This window comes from Drosophila serrata, unplaced genomic scaffold (genome assembly GCF_035046125.1).
Source record: "Drosophila serrata isolate PLE 108 unplaced genomic scaffold, ASM3504612v1 contig_360, whole genome shotgun sequence".
Lineage (NCBI taxonomy): Eukaryota > Metazoa > Arthropoda > Insecta > Diptera > Drosophilidae > Drosophila > Drosophila serrata.
In genome coordinates, this window is record NW_028257258.1 from 1167098 (window position 1) to 1186023 (window position 18926).

Here is an 18926-nt window from a genome sequence, read left to right on the forward strand (position 1 = left end):
TATGCTCACCGAAAGCTGGGCTAATAATACCTAACCGCAACGCTTCCCTAAAAGCAAATAATGCAGCCATGATCATATTTTTACAACAAAACTCTTGTTTGAGTTAAATTGTCCTGTTTTGTTAGAAAGTTGATCTCTTGTTTTGTTCTCATTTAATTTATTTTATCATTCTTATATTTTGTTTTTCACACTAAACAGAAAAAATATTTCCATTAAAAATATTAAATATGAAATATTTATTCGAAATTGCTTATGCTATCGATATTATCGAATTCTCCCTCTCAAAATATCAAAATAATCTAATAGGTTCACTATCGATAGTTCCCCAGCCCTATTACAAACATCGGTAGAATCGATAGTGCTCGTGCCGTGTGTGTTTTTAAGTTCCTGGTTTTAATTCATGATTTTTTGGTAATTTGAATATACTTTGGAGAGCTCCACGACGCCCTGAAGGTCTCATTTAATTGCCAAAGTGTCTCCGCAGCTGCCAGCAATCGAACCGAGTGGAATAACCTGCGAAAACAGAGCCAGCAGCTGAAACTGCCAACATGAGCATACCCAACGAATATATCGCAAAGACAGAGGATGTGGCGGAACAGGTAATATTTTTTGGCAATTCTATGCCTATGGCATCCCCAAAGGACCCCAAAAACGCTCCCCACCGCCCTAGCATTGTCCAGACTTTGCGTTTAATGCGAGCCTCTGGCAGCTGTCCGCTCGGAAAACTGCCAACGTCACCCAAACGCGGCAAAGTTCGCGGTGCTGGGGTGCATTATAATAGCGCCCGCTAGCCACTAGAGCCTAGGTGCGAGTTCGTGCTGTGATTAGCTCCCTATTGGGAGTACCCTTTATCCCACTCCCGACTCCAGTTGTCAATTGTTGCGTCTACTGCAGGCAAAACTCACACAGCCGTGCGTCTCTGCCTGCGTGTGTGTGCGAAATAGAGAGGCTGAGAGAGGAGAACTGCTGTCTCCTCCGCAAGTGAAAGTGCTGCGAGAGAGTGAGGGACAGTTGGACGCCAGCGACCAGGTCGCGTTCCGTAATATAGTGGTCGAGAAAGTCGACGGCGGTTTAAGACAGCCACTGACGCGCGTGATGGTGTGCGTGCTCGGTATTTATAATATTCAAATTACACGGAGAGCGTAGTCAAAACCCGTTAGCTGGCAGATAGCGATCGGGAGATAGAGCGCCGAGAGACACGTCACAGTCATTGACTACACGAAAGCCACGCTCAACTACTCGTTATCACCGTGTGTCGGCCCTTATCGCCTATCAGTCCATCCTGATCGCACCTAACTTGGCTATCAACTCCTATCTACTCTACTCCGCTCTCTTGCAGGTTATCAAGCGCGGCAAGAATGTGCTGCCGACGGTGGCCCGCCTCTGCCTCATCGCCACCTTCTTTGAGGACGGCCTTCGCATGTACTTCCAGTGGAACGAGCAACGAGAGTACATGGACATGAGCTGGGGCTGCGGCAAGTTCCTGGCAACCGTCTTCGTACTGATCAATCTCCTCGGACAGTTGGGCGGATGCGGAATGGTTATGGCTAGATTTAAGGTTGACATCGCAGTGGGACTGCTCTTCTTCATCGTCGTGTTACAGGTGAGGCAGAATTGAAATCATCTTCTATCCAAGGCTTCTGTATATTGACTTCTTTATATTTTGCTTTTGCAGACAATAGCCTACTCCATTCTATGGGACTTTCAGTTCTTGCTCCGTAACTTCGCTCTAATCGGCGCACTGCTTCTCGTCTTGGCCGAGGCCAGGATCGAGGGACGCAGCCTGTTCGCCGGCGTGCCATCGATGGGCGACAACAAGCCCAAGAACTTCATGCAGCTGGCTGGCCGCATACTGCTGGCCTTCATGTTCATTACCCTAATCCGTTTCGAGCTGAGCGTGTGGCAGGTCATCCAAGATATCATTGGCTCCATTCTGATGGTGCTCGTCGTTCTCGGCTACAAGACGAAGCTGTCGGCCCTCATACTGGTAGCCTTGCTGACGGTGCTGAACCTGTACCACAATGCCTGGTGGACCATTCCGTCCTACAAGCCACTCAGGGATTTCTTAAAATACGACTTCTTCCAGGTAGGTTGATACTGATGGTTCAATTTACATCATGGCTACATCATTCTTTCCTGTTTGCAGACGCTCTCGGTTATTGGTGGTCTGCTCATGATCGTGTCCTTGGGCCCTGGTGGCGTCTCCATGGACGAGCACAAGAAGAAGTGGTAGGGAGGGCAGAAATCTACCGCTCCTCGTACGAAACACTTGAAACAATTGACTTTTACCGTGTTTTACTCTTTCCGAGAAATGTTAGTTAGGATTTTACCATAAAATGGGACAACAACAGGAGCAGCAGCAGCATCAACAGCACAACGCCGGCACGTATAGTAACTTGACAAATTTCAATAAAGGGACCTCCGCAATACCCTCCTCCCCTGGCCTACTCATAGGGATCACAATTGCCCGGCCCGTCCCACCAACACTATCATTCGCACACATTCAACAACAAACTTCGACTACATTTAAGACATTTTCTTTTTGTACATAATGAGAAAAGCTAAAAAAAAGTGCGGCCCACTCCGAGCGCCCTCCAAACTGAGAGACAACTGAATTTTATATCGATTGCTTGTCAACAACAACCACATTTTTTCACATTTTTATATGATTTGTACTACGCCCTTTTAAGTAAGTTGTGTACCTTTGGTGTTTGCGTTTTGTTGTTTGATAGAAGTTGGAAATGAAACCGATGTATAAAATATGATGAGTGTACCAATATTGACAATGATTTGTTTCTTTCGTTTATAAGCAAAAGTGTAATAGAATTAAATTGTAACGTTTTAATAAACATAAATGATGAAAATTTGATTGCTGCGGTTTTAAATTTGCCGCCATCAACACCGGTGTTTACCAGCACTGTGTGATGCGATTTAACACCACTGGCACAATAAAGAAAAATAAAACGAGAACCATGACTAGGGAAAGTCGAAGTTTGTATACCCTTGCAGTTTGCAGTTCCTATGTCAGCTGTACAGTAGTAACATTTTTTCTAAAATTGAATTAAATTTTGAAATCATTATATTAGCTATGGTCGTCTTATCTGAGTTATCTTATATAGCTGCAATATAAAAGAAGACTACTCCGAAGGTTTTAAGTTATATTTAGGACCCTTATGGGGTCGTATACGTATTCTTTACAGCGTTGCAAAATTCTTCATAGTCTTTGCAAGGGTATACAAATTATCAATGAGCGCTTGGCTTTAAATAAGAGTATGTCCCCTAAAAAACACAACATTTCGTGTTTGGGACTCGTAGCGCTTGGATCGCTTGCAGCTCGATTAGATCATTTCTGCCGGGTAAGAGTTGGTGGTTAGTCGTCGTATTATATCTTGGCCATAGTTCCTGATGTCGCCTCTAATCAGTTACGATGAGTTTTTTGTGCTCAGTGTGGGCGTGTGGCGTGGGGGAAAGCAGGCGGTTCGGGGAATGGCAATCAAATCAAAACAATATTAACATTATGGCAGAATTGCGCTATGAGTGTGTAACGTAAGCAAAAGTGAGCGGGATACATTATAAACTAGTTTGCACGCTTTTCACTCTCACTTTGCGACGAACGAGAGCTTGGTTACAGTGTTACCTCTAGAGAAACCAGCAATGCTTGCACTCCTCGAGCGCATGCACCACTTGGTCACTGCTGTTCTGGCCGTTCTTTAATGCCATTTTTACCTGGCTCAGCGGTTTTTACCTAGTCACAACAACAATACACAGGTTGACAAATGTTTGGTGGGAGTTATGTGATACATGATAAGGTTGCACCCAAGTGCTAACAACCAGTTGATTGCTTAAATTAATCCAGCAACTGTTTATTGCTTAATTGCACTTGTTTTTGTCTTGCAGGAATCGCCTCGATCGTACCACAGAGCCACATTCCGGTTGGGATTAGATTCGGCCGCCAGTTAGATAGCTCACAATCAGGATGAAGTATTTCGGCGGAGTCGAAGGGTACGTAGAACTACCACCACAACACCGACCACTTTTTTGTAATTTAATAACAATAGCGTTGATTAATGAGTGTGATTAAGCGCAATGCGTTATCCAATGGATCTGGCAGATAGAGACGATAAGGCCTTTGGGGAGTGTGCTTCAAAATATTCCGCGCGCTTTAATCATAACAGTCAAGAGTTCAGTAAAAAAAAAAGAATGCTAGGTTTGGGCCTTGATGAACTTGACCAGCTTGGTCTCGGGTATCCGTTTGTTCCGTGTGATTAGCTCCTGTCCGTCCATGAAAGGCCTCAACACATCGGGTATCTCAATGTTTTCGCCCTGCTGGTACGACTCCAGTAAGGCTATCAGCAATCGGGGAATAGCAGTCGCTGTGCCGTTAATGGTGTGGGCATACAGGACCTGTCCGTCGCTAGTGCGACGGTACCGGATGCCCAGCCGCTTTGCCTGATAATCAGTGCAGTTGCTGCAGCTGGAAAGCTCGCCCCACATTTGGCGGCCCGGCATCCAAGCCTCGATGTCGTACTTCTGGTACGCCGGAGCTCCCAACTCGCACGGCGGCATGTCCAGCAGCCGGAAGTTGAGGCCCAGGCGCCTAAAGAGATCCAATTCGATGTTCTTAAACTCCTCCAGCTCGGCTTCCGACTGCTCGGCCGTGCAGATAGCAAACATCTCCACCTTAGTGAACTGATGCACCCGATAGATGCCTTTCTCCTCTTGCAGTCCAGACGTTTCGGCGCGATAGCAGCGACTCACGGCAGTTACTTTAAGGGGAAGCTGCTTCTCTGACAGCTCCTTGCCCGCAAAAAAGCCAGCCAGCGCCATTTCCGATGTGCCTGAAAGGCACTCCCCGGTGTCCAGCTTGTACACCTGGGTGCGCTCGCCCTCCGTGCGCATGCCGCAGGACTCGATCACTTCTCGCGGCAAAATGTCCGGTACAGAGATTAGCTTGAAACCATGGTCCATGACCGCTTGGAGTGCGTACTGTATAATGGCCTGCTCCAGCATGGCCAGTTGGCCGGTGAGGTAATAGCTCTTGTGGCCTGTGTAGTTGCCCAGATGATCCATCCTGTAGAGATTGAAAGAGCGGGCCAGCTCGGAGAACTCTTTAAGGTTGGACTGCGGCGGCAATTCCTTGTGCATGTACTGCGCCAGCACCCTCGGCTCCACACCGTAGTCCTGCAGCCGCGGATGCGTGGCATTAGGCAGCTGCTCCAGCTCTGAGTGAAGCTTGCTCAGAGTGTCCGGATCGCCGTCCTTTACCTGCTTGACGAGGGAGCGTATCAGCGGCATATTGTTTCGGTGCTGACGGAGCTCCACATTCCGCTCCAGCTCGTCGAGCTGGGCACTGGTTGGAACCGGTTGCCTTGGCGCCTCCTCCGCTACCGCAGTTTTCGCGTCATGCGACCTTTGGCGGCGCAGCGCCAGCAGCGGCCGCAGCCTCCGGACATTTGTCAGCAATTTCATTTCAATTAACTTAACTTATAGATCGAAAGCCGGCGATCGCGGGGTGCAGGTCTAGTCACTGTATCGACGAAATCATTAAATGCTTCCGCGTACAATTTTCGTTAATAATTTCGCCCGGCTGTTTGATAACCCACTGCAACGAGTTGGCAGGTTGGTGGCAAGCAAGAGAGGGAGATTGGCTTTCGGTGCTGCCAACTCGCTGACGCCCAATACGTCGAGGAAAAACGTACTCGGTTTGAATTTGATGCAGAGGTTTTTTACGACCGCAGTAAATTGGACGATGGTTAAAAATAGTTAAGGCGGCGATAACAAATGCCTTTTGTTGTGCCCATTTGGCATATGTATGCTTAATTGAGCCTAATAAGTGCTGCACTTTCGTCACGTCACTTATCCATCCATCAGCAGCTGCAATGTAACGGCAATGCAGGCCCCTATTTACCGTTTTTTCAAATTTGGGATACGATTCTAAGTTTGGCCCATTTATTATATTCTATGCCCGCATTTGGACTGTGGTTAATTGGGACCTGCGACATGACCCGTCTATGATCTGTCGAATCCAATTTTGTGCGTGTGACACGTTTTCTTTAAATGAATTCGTCAATTGTGCGCCTCTTTAATTCCAATTTGCAGCGGGGATCGGTTAATTCGCTTCAATTTGATTCCATCGCATTATTTATTGTCCGCGGTCACGGCCCTCTCACCTATTGTGTAATAATAAAGAGAATCCGGAAATATATTCAGGAATAACGTTCCTTGTTACTCGATTTTAGGGGAGCCACGCACTCCAGGCTGGTTATCTGCGATGAGAGCGGTCAGGCGGTGGGCTCTACAAGCGGCTTGGGCACCAACCACTGGGGCATCGGCATCCCGGAGTGCGCCCGTCGTATCACCGACATGGTGGAAAGGGCCAAGGAGGAGGCAGGCATACCCAAGGACACGCCGCTCACAAGCTTGGGTCTAAGCCTCAGCGGCTGCGAGCAGGTAAAGACTTACTATAACCCCTTACTATCCAACGGTTTTTTTGAACATGTTTGTCCCAACAGGAGGCCACAAACCGAGAACTGGAGCAGGAGCTACGAACCACATTTCCAGATCTAGCCGAGAGCTACGCCGTTTCCAGTGACACCATGGGCAGCATGTTCACAGCATCCCCCATCGGCGGCATGGTCCTCATCTCGGGCACGGGGTCAAACTGCCTGCTGCGCAATCCCGATGGCTCTACGTCGAACTGCGGCGGTTGGGGGAACTTCCTCGGTGACGAGGGCAGTGGTGAGTAGGGAGCGCGAATTCACACAAGCCTTAGCCTTATCAGCTAATGGTTGTTTAATGCCATGCCAATGTCGCGATTAACGGCTGCATCTGCGATTAGGATTGTCTGATAGCGTTGATTGCCACTGACTCATTGCCACTGTTGTTGTTGATTGATCGTAACCCTTCCACTCCGCAGCTTGGTTCATCTCGTATCGTGCGGTAAAGGTTGTTTTTGATCACATGGACAACTTCGAGAAATCGCCGGCCCCCGTTGAGAAGACCTGGGCCCTGATCAAGGAGCACTTCAGCATTGAAACCCGGTACGATATGCTGTCTCATTGCTACGCCAAGTTCGACAAGCCCTTTTTCGCCAATCTGTGCAAAAAGCTCGCCCAGAATGCAGAGAATGGTGATGAACTGGCACGCGGATTGTTCCGCGAGGCTGGTGTGCATCTGGCACGTATGATTGTGTCCCTGCTGCCAAATGTTCACAAGGATCTGGTCAAGTCCGGTGACTTGAGCGTGGTGTGCGTGGGCTCGGTGTGGTCTAGCTGGAACCTGCTGCAGGAGACATTCATCGCGGAGCTCTCCAAGACGCCTATCGACTTTAACCTCAAGTTGGTCAGCATCACCAAGAGCAGTGCTTACGGAGCATGCTACCTGGGTGCGGACAATGCAAAGTTTGAACTACCGCGGAACTATGCGGACAACGTCACGGTCCTGCACACATACACAGATCCACGGAAGAAGACAGGAATTAAGGCCAACGGGGTGGGCAAGGCGTCAGTAGATGTGTAGCTCATAGATAAATCCATTCCCAAACATCCAATCAAAGTACCAGAGTATGAGAAGATACATAAATCGGTTGATCTACAGACGACAGAAAGTAAATTAATTTTTGATACAGATACCCTTAAAGTTAAAGTTCAATGCCAACAGAGTGTATGTAGTTACTTTTCATCAGCCACGTCGGCTTTGGGCTTTATCGGTTCATAGATAGTTTGATAGTAGTTTGATTCCAGACGATTTCAAATCCAAAAAGAGGTTTATGTAAATCACCAAAATAATACCTGCCGCGTTCTTGGGTTTGTTAGAAATACGTATGAAAATTTTATTCGATAATGTTCATTGTATTAATTGTGTATAAGTGTCTGAATGTTGGCTGTTATAATATCTTTCATTATAATTGCTGCATCTATTTTGTAATACTTTGATTGTATTTAAAGCCAATTCGTTTTTATTTCGCCGTGCTGTCTGTCAATTCTTTGGCTAATTTGATTCTCAAATCGGGGGAGCAAAACAAGAACGTATCTAGTTTGTAGCGAAGAAATAAAGAGAGGCCAAACACAATGTCTTAGCGATCTTACTATAGAGTATTTGGGATAACGTACCGAGTAGCGAATTGAATGCCATGGGGTTCAATACTATATCATATATATATATATATATATATATATATATAATTGCTTGAATAATACAATTTACGTACTGTACGAATGAAAAACATTTCCAATAAAATCGAATTTAAATAATTCCGAAAACTGCCCTCGGACACCTAAACAAATTGTCAATTTGGGAGCGGCATAGCCAGGACTTTGGGCTCTTTCGGTTTCTAAATTACGACGACAAATCCCGTAGCGAGAAATTGTAGTTACGATTAATTGCGGTTTTTGTAACCTATTTCGCTTAAATGCATATTACCGATCGTCGTAAGGGCTTTCAATTGTTCATGCTCTGGCGCAACCTCTGTGGATCCTGATAGTGGGACGACGACGACGATATGACCGACGGATGCTGCGGCGGTGGAAAGCACCGCACATGCTCCACATTTGAGCCCTCGCCGTCGCCACCCTTCAGATACTTGTTAAGAATGGAGAATATTTGTGAGTTTAATACTTGGAATCGACGAATGCGATCCACCATTCGCTTGAGTTGCTGCAAATAAATTTTAACTTTAGCTAAGCTTTAATCTCTTAGGAAGTGACACTTACAATGCCCTTGACGTCTTCATCCTTGCCATCGACGCGCTGTACCCGGAGAATGTGGTAGCAAAAGTCAAGAGCCTCGAAACGCCTTTGCTGACCGAGCAGTACAATCATGACGCAGCCCGCCCAGTTAAGACCTTCACCGAAGAGCTCCTCAATGGTGTATTCCGTTCCTCTCACTGGAATGCAATAGACGAACTGCAGGGCTGACCACAATCGATGAAACTCAGAGCACTCGTCCACGTGGATAATCCCGTTGGCGGGTGGCGGACCACACCACACTGGATCATCCAAATAGCTTTTAACGCGATTTAGTATCACCTCGAAGATGCTCAAGCCGCAGCACAGGCGTTCACGTGTCAGCAAGTCCCCCTCGCGAGCGATCATGGCTTGCTGTAGGTTATCAAGATTCGATAGAATCATTTCAATAACTGAATTCATTAACATCGTACCTTAGCAGTGCCAATTTTTTCCACATTGGACACGATTTGCAGGTTGGCGAACTGAGCTTCAAGACGCTTTTGTTTGGCCTCAGGTTTCTCGTTTTCTGAAGAAATAAAAATTCACAAAATTTCTTTGAAATATATATTCTATTTACATACCCTTGCAGAATGGCCTGGGGAAGATGTTCTGGAAGAGCGCCGCGTGCAACAGATCACACACCTCCTCTTGAGAGAGCGCCTGTTCGATCAGCAAACAAAATATGATACTGTTGCCAAACTCCCTGAAGGACTGGAACAGCTCAGTCTTGGCATCCGGATATTGCACGATGTCTGTAAGGTGGGCTTGGTAGTAGCTTAACACGCCCGGGGATCCGTACTCGCAACGGGGAAGCTTGCAGGACTTTGGCATGGCAATCATCAGTGTCTTGGTAAACTGCAGCAATGAACCCTGGATCAAGGGTTTAACAATGTCCTTGAGTATAATGTCCATAACAACGGCAATGCCCTGGTAGCCGAGCAGGCGGCACATTGCATGGAAATGCGGCGAGCCAACGAAACCAGTGTATTGGCCATACTGGGTGGAGTACGCGGCATTCAGCTGTTTGGAGCCCCAAAGATAGTAATGTGACATTTGCGGAGGCTTCTCCCTCTGAATGGCCTGGGACGACGAAAGATTTACTTTGGTGCGAATGAAACTAATTGAAAAAGTAGATTGTAATTAATGGGAAACCTAATTATTTAGTGAACTCACCGATTTGTGGCTGCATTGTAACAATAATTGACGAGAAAATCATAGTTCAACTCCACAAAGACGTGCAGCGTAATGCGGCCATACGGTGCTAGAACATTGTGATTAGCCTCCTTGACCATGCCATCAAAGTTGTCCAAGGCCAAGTACTTGCTCAGTAGCTTGTGGCAAATGCGATTCGCCTCCAACAGGCCCTCCAGTTCCTAAAAATGCAACATGTGAGGCTCGTCCTTCCTCCCCCTTGTTTGCGCTCTGAATTTACTCACCACAATGCCAGTTATATCGTTGCCTTCGAAACGGCTGATGGCCAGCTCTATACTCTTGTGCATGTTGGCGTTTATGCGCTGGGTTACCAGCTTGTTTAGGTCAATAGAACGACCTAAAAACAATAAGATAAATAAAATAGTTTAATAAAGAGTTAAATCTATAGAAATGCTTGATTACCTAACAATTGCACATGTCGTTGTTTTAAAAGGGTCTCATAGCGATTGTTTCGTGGATATGACTGAAAGTTGAAGCCGAGCACTTCGCACTCCAATCGGAATCGCTTGTCGAGAAAAATGCTACCCGCCAACTGCTTGTAATGGGCAAATATCTGTTCGCTCAGCTTGTAGACAAACTGGTCGAAGCACAGATTGACCTCGGCCTCCACTTCATCATAGAGGAACTGCTTGCGGAAGACAGTAAGGGCGTAGTGCGCCGAGTCGTTGTAAAGATCCAAGGGATACAAAACAAATCTGCGAAATTACAGTGTTGAATTGTAAGTAGGGCTTGGAAAAGTCAAGCTGTTCTTGTATTACTTACTCCATCATCGAGGGCTCCTTTGTCTGCAGAATGTGATCGGTGAGGATCCAAGGCATGGACATCTCTATGGGGAACTGAATGCGCTTCTCCATGGTGATCAGATCCTTGCATTCCTCGTTGTGCTGGTGTCGCACTAAGCACTTATTAACCTTGCGACCCATTGTCATCTCCAAGTAAAATTCACGGTACCATAGCTGAGAGAGATCGCAGCACTTTTGCAGCGTGTCGCTGAAGTTGAGTAGATAGCTCCAGTAGAAGGAGGTCTTGTGAAATGTGTCGATCTGCATCAGGCAATTGCCATCGATATCCTTGCGGAGCGTACGCTTGCCTCCGCTCTTGTCGGCAATCAGCGACTCCAGCATAGTGCGCACCATATAAAGCTGCGTAGAAGAGGGTCCTACGTTGAGGCGCGGTACCTGTATGCGGAAACCACCGTCGGGATCCTTCTTTCCTTTCGACACTGGGTCGTCGATGGGCTCGTAGCCCTTCTGCCAGTCGGCCGACGTCTCGCGAACTGACATAATGATGCTCCGGATCAAATCCTTCTTGTTCTTCACCGCCTTTCGTAGCGGTTCACGCAGCGAAAGTTGCACAAAGTCCTGCAGCTCGGAGTAGATGTTTCGACGGATGGCCTCACACAGCACGGTTTCGATGCGCGCCATCAGCACCTGTAGGCCCTTGATCATGGCGATCACTTCAATGAGGGCAAACTTCTCCTCCGATGTATAGTTGTAGCGCGTGGCCCGCTCATATTCCTCGGCCTCCACAGGACACTCCTTGTTCTGGTGATGGTCGGTGGGGTGCAGTAACTTCCAAGAGTACAGCTCCGTGACCACGCTGGTCCACTCCGATAGCAGTTGCAAGCCACGCAGGGCGAGGTCAGAGGTGATTCGGTTCTCGGCGTCAGAGGGATTTTCCTTCACGGTGGTGGTCACCTCGTTTGTGTATCGAGCCAGTTCTGATATATACTTAACGTGGTCTTCGCGTATCTGGGGCAGATGCACCATTAAATCTGCCTGGGGACTAATGGCATTCGAGCTAGAGAGCGGCCACTTGCTGGAGTCGAAGTGCTTGCTGCGCTTTATATAATTGAAGGGGGCGATCTGCATGTCGCCGAAGAGCGGCACCACCTCCAGGTTTTTGAAGATGCGGTCAATACGATCCAAGCGGATCTTCTTCTTCTGGTCTAGCTTGTTGATGTTACAGGCATCACTGTCCATGAGAAAGAGGCCGAAGCCCATAACCTTTACCAACATATGCTTCTCCTCCGGTGTCAAGTACATTTTTGTCTCGAACATGTGTACGCAAATGTTGACCACGTCCGAGAGCAGATCTTCATAGCCTACGATCTTCTCAAGCGTGTCCTTGACCGTGTCACGAATTTTGTTCTGTGTGGCCAGGAACATGGAGAGATTTTGGGACTCCTGCAGGGTGTGCGAGTCGGACATCACCTTGAGGAACTGTGCCGCACGTCGATACGTGGAATAGTCGTTCTTCACACTCGACTTCATGTTCTTTAGCTCGTCCAGGACGGCAAACATGTTAATGAACTTGCCCAGCGTCAGCAAGTACGCCTCGGAGACGAAATCCTTGCGCTTTTCGGCGTGGCACAGACGTTTTACCTCGCCTGAGAAAGCTTCAATTGCCTTGCGCTGGAAGTACATGAAGTTCAGCAGCTTGTTTACCTCCGGTGCCAAGACCTCCACCGTCTTTTCGTAGATCTCTACACGATTCGGCTGTTCGTTGGACTTGGGCTGCGGAATAGCACGCGAGCAGCAGCGCCAGGTGTACAGCATAACTGCATGCTTCTGCCCCTCGTCCAGCAAAACATTCTGCGGGGCGGAAGTAGGAAGGGGTGTGAGTAAGTTGGTTAAATGAATAAGGCACGTCCAAATATCTTACCAAATTTGCGTGAGTGGTTGCCTCCTCAATGTACTTGGCGATTCCGGTGACAAATCCATTGCGGTCCTCAAAGTTAGTGTCGAAGTTTGCCTTGTAGATAATGGAACAGGGCTGGGCCTCTATGCACGGCTGCTCATCCGGCAGCGACAGCTCGTCCAGCACCTCCACATTGGACAGCGCGTCCGCTAGCGTAATTTTCTCCGTCATGCTGCACTTTTTATCATGCCCCCGGAGACTCGAATTAAATGCAATTTAACAAGGCGGGGCTCCAAATCCCCGAAAAAGATGATTTTTTCGCCTATCGCTGCCACAAATACACAAACATAGAGGTGCAAGAACATCGATGTATGGAGACATCGATGTTTCGATGTTCTTCACCAAAACATCGATGCATCGTTGTTTTTCCACCTCTATCGGGCGGATGCACCGATAAGTTCTTATGTCCGTCAAATTAGCATCGAAATGGAACGGTGGAAAAATGGAAAAGGGAGGGGATCTTTAATTTTAAATTTCTTTCGTAAATAAGGCACTAATTCAAATAAAATAAAAATTCTAAATGTTAAAAAATGAATTATTATTTATTTATTGGTGTTTTACCCTACCAAGTTTCAATTTCTTCAAACCGTCAGTTTTTGAGAAAATCGCATAACAGTGATCTAACCTCGAGAAAAAAGGCATCCAAGATTTTAAGGCTTATAACTTCGAATTACGAACACGTGCACATATGCACGGTATATAGGCTTACTAGGGGAAGATTATTGAATATTTAGTGAACATTTCAATTGGTTTTAACCGTCAGATTTCGAGAAAATCGAATAACAGTGGATGGTGTATTTGGGCTGATAGCTAAGGCGCGAACTATAAAAATAAAACCAGATGGGGACCAGCAGAGAACCACTCGCTGAACCAGACCATGGAACCATGTTAAGATAAATTCTAAATTAAATAAAAATAGCAAATTGTTGAATAAAACATTAAAAAAGTGACTGCCCAATAAATGGGAAAGCCATTCAAAACAATTTGATGGGATTTTCATCTTAACAGGGAAAATTACTTATTTCATTCTTTTTAGATTATTTCAGTATATATCACGGCGGAATAGACGCAAACTATTACAAAAATCTTAAGACCTTCAATCAATTTGCTTGGTATCTCAAACGATAGGGAAAAATATTCTACAATTTCGAATTAAATATCTATTAAATTTAACACACAGATTTTTTGAATTAGCGGTTTCTTTTTCCGATCTCATTCACAAGCTCTGGCTTCATATCGATAGGGGCGCCTCCTACACCCTTTCGATGAATAGCCCGCCAGAAAATATTCCCATTGACCATGTAAACAATTGTATAAAATATGGATGCCCCATGAATGGAATTGACATTCCAAGCATTTTGGTAGTTGTTTTATCAAAATCCGTTCAGTCGTTCATGAGCAAACCCCACTTTTGCATTTATTTTCATAAATGTGCCTACAAAGAATAAATATATCTGGCAGCACTGACTGCCTTAAATTAAGTCAATTTGATTTATACTTTATTATAAATCTTATGCAAACTGAAGATCGTACCATTAACAGGATCGCAATTCTGAACATTTTGATCCACGTTTCGTCAAAATCCGTTCAGTCGTTAATGAGAAATCCCGACTTTTTCATTTATTTCCATTTATGTGCCAGCGAAGAATAAATATATCCGGCAGCCCTGCCTGCCTAAAAACAAGAAAACTTGATTTAAACTCTATGGTTAAACCTATGCAAAAGGAAGACTGTCCTAAAGACGGCATCGCAGTTCTGAACATTTTGATATATGTTTCATCAAAATCCGTTCAGTCGTTAATGAGAAATCCCGACTTTTTCATTTATTGCCGTAAATGTATGTATGTATGAATGTGTGTATGTTCGACGAAGAATATTAAATAAAATAATGTGTTTAAACTTAATGGTAGGACGTATGTATGCAAATGGAATAAACGGCACTGTAGTTCTGAACATTTTAATCCATTATACACTAGTGAGAGTATATAGAAGATAACTGCAAAGTTTTATTTAGATAGCTTTAAATATGAGGGTCTAGTTTGCTTATAATTGAAGAGGCAGACAGATGGACTTGGCTATATAGACTCGGCTGTTGATGAGGATCAAGAATATATATAGTTTATAGGGTCGGAAATAATTTATTCACAGCGTTGCAAATTTTTGACCTGAAATCATATTCCAAAGCAAGGGCATTGAAGCACTAGATTTGAGAAACAAATTTTCGAAATAACATTTAATAGTCTGTCCAATAAAGGATATCGTTATTCTAAGCAATTTGGTATGTGTTTTATCGAAATCCGTTCAGTCGTTTTGGAGAAATTAACATTTGAATTACTAATTTATATACTAAGGAGGCATGACTATGCACCCCTGGTACCAAACTGCAATAAATAAAAAGTCGGGATTTCTCATTAACGACTGAACGGATTTTGATGAAACATATATCAAAAAGTTCAGAACTACGATGCCGTCTATAGGACAGTCTTCGTTTTGCATAGGTTTAACCATAAAGCTTAAATCAAGTTTACATGTTTTTAGGCAGGCAGGGCTGCCGGATATATTATTTATTCTTCGCTGGCATAAAAATGGAAATAAATTAAAAAGTCGGGAACGACTAAACGGATTTTGATGAAACATATATCAAAATGTTCAGAATTGCGATCCCGTTAATGGTACGATCTTCATTTTCCATAAGTTTTTTTTAATAAAGATTAAATCAAATTGACTTAATTTAAGGCAAACAGTGCTGCCAGGTATTTTTATTCTTCGAAGGAACATTTATGGAACTAAATGAAAAAGTGATGTTTTCTCTTAAACGGCTGAACGGATTTAGATGAAACATCTACCAAAATGCTTGGAATATTAATTTCATTCATGAAGAATACATATTTCATACAATTGTTTACATGCTCAATAGGAATATTTTCTGGCGGGCTATTCATCGATAGGGTGTGGGGGCGCCCCTATCGATATGAAGCCAGTATTCGATTTTCTCGAAATCTGACGGTTAAAACCAATTGAAATGTTCACTAAATATTCAATAATCTTCCCCTAGTAAGCCTATATACCGTGCATATGCGCATGCGTTCGTAAATCGAAGTTATAAGCCCTACAATGGATGCCCATTGAATTTTTAAGGTATTTACCCAATATTAGGCTGCCGTCACAGTGCTTCTGATTTAAAATATGATTGGTGGTTGTGCTAAAAATTTGTGTTTAATTAGTACAAAATCTATAAAGAATAGAAATAAACATTAGGTTCTACTTGTACATAAGGTATAATATACATTTGATTTTTCAATTAAATGTGGTAGATATTCATAATGAATACTTTTGAGTTACGGAATGCAACAAGTTGGAAAATAAATATCAAGAACAAATTAAATAAGGAGAACAGTTTGGACATCTTACTTGACGAATAAATATCTCTTAAAGAATATCTCTTATTATAATAATATTAACTATAATGATGATGAATATACAATTTAATTGCTAAGTTAAAAAATGACGTTTGTTTAGATTGTTAATGATAATAATAAAAAATGTTTAGCTATTTTTGTCTATTTTAGTATTATAAAAATAATAATGTTAAGAAAAAAACGACAGATCAACTCCTTATCGATAACGCTATAGTGACATCGATAGTTTCGCAGCTCTATCGTGGTATTCTTAGACAGCTCAGCAACGGTCTTCTGTCGGCGTCACTTCTTAAAGTTTAAATTTTAAACTCTCCTTTTTTTTGCATTTCCGTGAAAAGAAGTCCATATCCTTGCAAGATGTCCATGTTTTGGGGTAAGCGATAGCATTTAGATTACTATATTAGTAAACGCACTCGTTGAATGCTGGGGAACTCCTCGGTTCGGGCGGTTCTTGTTCGAGCCACGTGCTTAGTCTTGTGGCGGTGCCGGCAGCGTGGACGGTGGCGCCATTAAGAGTAATGTAATTCATACAAATATTCCCGCCGTTTAGGTTTGCATATGAAGCCGAGGCGCAAGTACTCCCAGACCATTGTGAAGTCCTTCCACATCTCTGGCGTCGCCATCGACGAGGGCGAGAGTGCCAAACTTTACGTTACAAACGAGACTGAGAAGTTCATTGTGGCCACAGTGTCGAAAGCCATTCCCCAGGCACCGCTAGACCTAAACTTCAGCAAGGGCGACCAGATAACTTTTAATACGGAAGGTGAGTTCGAGTTCTTTGGAACTTAATAAATTTGGATTCCCCGGCTCAGAGTTACATATATCATGATTATTTGCTTTGCAGGGGATGCTACGGTATCTTTGTTAGGCTACTTGCACGACGTCGATTCCGAAGATGAAGATGACGAAGACTACACCATTGAGAACTTGATCAAGGACTCAGCCAAGCAGAAGAAGAAAGGAAAGAAGGCAGATGCTCAAGATGAGGACGAGGACGAGGAGGACGATGATGATGAAGATGGTGAGGAGGAGGAGGAAGACGATGATGACAGTCGCCTTATTGAGGAGTACGAGTCGCTCCTAGAAAATGGAGATGAGGACGATGACGATGATGATGAGGACGAGTCTGGTGAAGAAGAAGACTCTGACTCCGATGACGAAGAGGAGGTAGAGCAGCCCAAGGCCAAGGTGGCTAAGCTATCACCCGAGGCCAATACCAAGAAAGGTGTCAAGGAGCAGAATGGCGTCGCTAAGAAGGAGAAGGAGGCAAAGACCCCTCAGAACCAGAAGACCAAGCCCGAGGCTAAGAAAGAGCAGCCCAAAGGAAAGGATCAGACCAAGCAACAGCAGTCTGCAGCCGAGCGCACTATTACCGGCGGTGTAAAAGTGTTCGATGTCGTTACTGGCAAGGGAGACGAGGCCAAGCCGGGAAAACGAGTCTCGGTTTACTACATCGGCCGCCTGCAGTCGAACAACAAGACTTTCGACAGCCTGCTCAAGGGCAAGGGCTTCAAGTTCGCTTTGGGTGGTGGCGAGGTGATCAAGGGCTGGGATGTTGGCGTTGCCGGCATGAAGGTTGGCGGCAAACGTCGCATTACCTGCCCGGCGCACATGGCCTACGGAGCACGCGGATCTCCTCCGACCATCCCACCCAATTCGACACTTGTTTTTGAGGTGGAGCTGAAGGCAGTGCACTAACCAATTAAACCCACATCATATATATAGACTCAAAAAGTAGCCTTTAAGTACAACTTTTCTATGTAAAACTTGATAAAATGTTAAAATAAACACTTTGTTTTGCGCGCTGTTCACACATTACCAAGTTTATTTCTTATTCTATACAGACTTCCCGGGGAAGTTGACCTCTAGCAGTGGTTCCGACACCTGCTTCCAATGCTCCAGCACATAGGGGAGTCGTTCACTGGGATCTGTGCTCCAGTGGTGCAAACGGCACTTAAGCCGGGCCTGCTCTAGGTTATTAATGGTCACGGTGCAGTAGAAATCCTTGTTCTCCTTCTTCAGATCGGGACCTTCGATGCGCTCCTTGGGTAAAGTTATGCACTCCTCGCGACAGTGGAAGCCGGCCTTGCGCAAAGAGGCCTTGATGTGCCATGGCTCCAGCACCCACGGCTCATCCTTATTCATCACCACCGCCAGGACAATGGACTCTAACATATTGACCGTGCGCTGGGCGTACGCCGAACTATGCTTCACCGCCGACTTCTCTTCCTCAGTTTTGGCGTACTTCGCCACGTTCTCTGGTGTATTGTAGTCGGCAAGGCCTGGAAGCAGCAGTTTGTTGTACACAAAATGCGGCTTCATGGACACCACATCCCCCTTGTCACCAACACCCTCCACAAAGGTCTTTAGCACCGCCTCCATGTTTGGCCGCTTCTTGACCAATGTATCTTCTACGAGCTCGTAGATGAAGTATTTGGCTCTCATCCGTCGCGGCTTCTCGTTGGTTTTGTGCAGCGGCGGGTCATATTTTCGCTTGAGAACGAACGTGGTCTGGAATCAGAATGTGATGAATGGGGATCGCTTCTCAGATCGTGAATAGCACTTACTCGCACTTGTTGCTGCAGGCTGGTGGCTGATTTAAGCAAATTTAACGGCGTTACGTAGATATTCTTCAACATTTTTACCACCGTCGGAGTTCCCAGACTGCACGCCTGCTTCAAGAGCTGCCAGATGTCATTACTTCAACAATTGCCTTTGCTGGCTCGCCGATATTTTCAGTATTTAGTCGTTAATGCGGTTAATAAAAAAAAGTTTTCTAAAAAATTACCATTATGTTTCTCAATTCAATAATAATAAAACTAAAACTAAAATAAAAATGTAATGAACATTTTTTTAATTCATCGATATA

At 45.0% G+C, this 18926-nt stretch overlaps 6 protein-coding genes across 8 annotated transcripts; 3 read left to right on the forward strand and 3 right to left on the reverse strand.

Annotated features, from left to right (window-relative positions):
• The first annotated feature begins 321 nt into the window (after positions 1 to 321).
• Positions 322 to 2869, forward strand: Surf4 (Surfeit locus protein 4). Of its 2 annotated transcripts, none has more exons than XM_020962726.2 (5): positions 322 to 411; positions 474 to 599; positions 1340 to 1603; positions 1676 to 2086; positions 2147 to 2869. In XM_020962726.2, exons 2-5 carry the CDS (start codon positions 549 to 551, stop codon positions 2231 to 2233), a joined length of 813 nt encoding a protein of 270 aa, XP_020818385.2. In that variant the 5' UTR covers positions 322 to 411; positions 474 to 548; the 3' UTR covers positions 2234 to 2869. The 2 variants fall into 2 exon arrangements, with proteins under 2 accessions (XP_020818385.2, XP_020818383.2); XM_020962724.2 differs by having other exon boundaries at positions 485 to 599.
• Positions 2870 to 3221: 352 nt separating this feature from the next.
• On the forward strand, positions 3222 to 8261 carry Nagk (N-acetylglucosamine kinase). 2 transcript variants are annotated; one of them, XM_020962723.2, is made up of 5 exons: positions 3222 to 3356; positions 3898 to 4002; positions 6240 to 6450; positions 6513 to 6738; positions 6917 to 8261. In XM_020962723.2, the coding sequence occupies exons 2-5, from the start codon at positions 3977 to 3979 to the stop codon at positions 7516 to 7518; spliced, it is 1065 nt and encodes a 354-aa protein (XP_020818382.2). In that variant the 5' UTR covers positions 3222 to 3356; positions 3898 to 3976; the 3' UTR covers positions 7519 to 8261. The 2 variants fall into 2 exon arrangements, with proteins under 2 accessions (XP_020818382.2, XP_086695024.1); XM_086838898.1 differs by lacking the exon at positions 3222 to 3356 and adding an exon at positions 3398 to 3546.
• On the reverse strand, positions 4138 to 5469 carry SerRS-m (Seryl-tRNA synthetase, mitochondrial). The gene has a single exon (XM_020962722.2). The coding sequence runs from the start codon at positions 5467 to 5469 to the stop codon at positions 4204 to 4206; it is 1266 nt and encodes a 421-aa protein (XP_020818381.2). The 3' UTR covers positions 4138 to 4203.
• Positions 7802 to 12985, reverse strand: Cyfip (Cytoplasmic FMR1-interacting protein Sra-1). Its single transcript, XM_020962718.2, has 9 exons — positions 12603 to 12985; positions 10701 to 12532; positions 10341 to 10633; positions 10163 to 10275; positions 9900 to 10099; positions 9308 to 9843; positions 9158 to 9252; positions 8712 to 9098; positions 7802 to 8655 (listed from the first exon to the last, which is right to left on the reverse strand). Exons 1-9 carry the CDS (start codon positions 12807 to 12809, stop codon positions 8440 to 8442), a joined length of 3879 nt encoding a protein of 1292 aa, XP_020818377.1. The 5' UTR covers positions 12810 to 12985; the 3' UTR covers positions 7802 to 8439.
• A 3267-nt stretch (positions 12986 to 16252) lies between these two features.
• Positions 16253 to 17875, forward strand: Fkbp39 (FK506-binding protein 39kD). The gene is made up of 3 exons (XM_020962782.2): positions 16253 to 16430; positions 16608 to 16820; positions 16902 to 17875. The coding sequence occupies exons 1-3, from the start codon at positions 16415 to 16417 to the stop codon at positions 17753 to 17755; spliced, it is 1083 nt and encodes a 360-aa protein (XP_020818441.2). The 5' UTR covers positions 16253 to 16414; the 3' UTR covers positions 17756 to 17875.
• mRpL9 (mitochondrial ribosomal protein L9) lies at positions 17849 to 18925 on the reverse strand. The gene is made up of 2 exons (XM_020962783.2): positions 18625 to 18925; positions 17849 to 18568 (listed from the first exon to the last, which is right to left on the reverse strand). The coding sequence occupies exons 1-2, from the start codon at positions 18694 to 18696 to the stop codon at positions 17894 to 17896; spliced, it is 747 nt and encodes a 248-aa protein (XP_020818442.2). The 5' UTR covers positions 18697 to 18925; the 3' UTR covers positions 17849 to 17893.
• Position 18926: the final 1 nt, after the last annotated feature.

Excerpts from the sequence above, each read along its gene's own strand:
- Surf4 (XM_020962726.2), top strand. The coding sequence starts at position 549 with ATGAGCATACCCAACGAATATATCGCAAAGACAGAGGATGTGGCGGAA. Across the intron at positions 600-1,339 it reads CAGAGGATGTGGCGGAACAG|GTTATCAAGCGCGGCAAGAA; the intron begins GTAATATTTTTT and ends GCTCTCTTGCAG. Across the intron at positions 2,087-2,146 it reads TAAAATACGACTTCTTCCAG|ACGCTCTCGGTTATTGGTGG; the intron begins GTAGGTTGATAC and ends TCCTGTTTGCAG.
- Nagk (XM_020962723.2), top strand. The coding sequence starts at position 3,977 with ATGAAGTATTTCGGCGGAGTCGAAGG. Across the intron at positions 6,451-6,512 it reads GCCTCAGCGGCTGCGAGCAG|GAGGCCACAAACCGAGAACT; the intron begins GTAAAGACTTAC and ends TTGTCCCAACAG. Across the intron at positions 6,739-6,916 it reads CCTCGGTGACGAGGGCAGTG|CTTGGTTCATCTCGTATCGT; the intron begins GTGAGTAGGGAG and ends TCCACTCCGCAG.
- SerRS-m (XM_020962722.2), bottom strand. The coding sequence starts at position 5,469 with ATGAAATTGCTGACAAATGTCCGGAGGCTGCGGCCGCTGCTGGCGCTG.
- Cyfip (XM_020962718.2), bottom strand. The coding sequence starts at position 12,809 with ATGACGGAGAAAATTACGCTAGCGGACGCGCTGTCCAATGTGGAGGTG. Across the intron at positions 10,634-10,700 it reads AAGGAGCCCTCGATGATGGA|ATTTGTTTTGTATCCCTTGG; the intron begins GTAAGTAATACA and ends GTAATTTCGCAG. Across the intron at positions 10,100-10,162 it reads ACGATATAACTGGCATTGTG|GAACTGGAGGGCCTGTTGGA; the intron begins GTGAGTAAATTC and ends TTGCATTTTTAG.
- Fkbp39 (XM_020962782.2), top strand. Across the intron at positions 16,821-16,901 it reads GATAACTTTTAATACGGAAG|GGGATGCTACGGTATCTTTG; the intron begins GTGAGTTCGAGT and ends TTTGCTTTGCAG.
- mRpL9 (XM_020962783.2), bottom strand. The coding sequence starts at position 18,696 with ATGTTGAAGAATATCTACGTAACGCCGTTAAATTTGCTTAAATCAGCC. Across the intron at positions 18,569-18,624 it reads GCCTGCAGCAACAAGTGCGA|ACCACGTTCGTTCTCAAGCG; the intron begins GTAAGTGCTATT and ends TTCTGATTCCAG.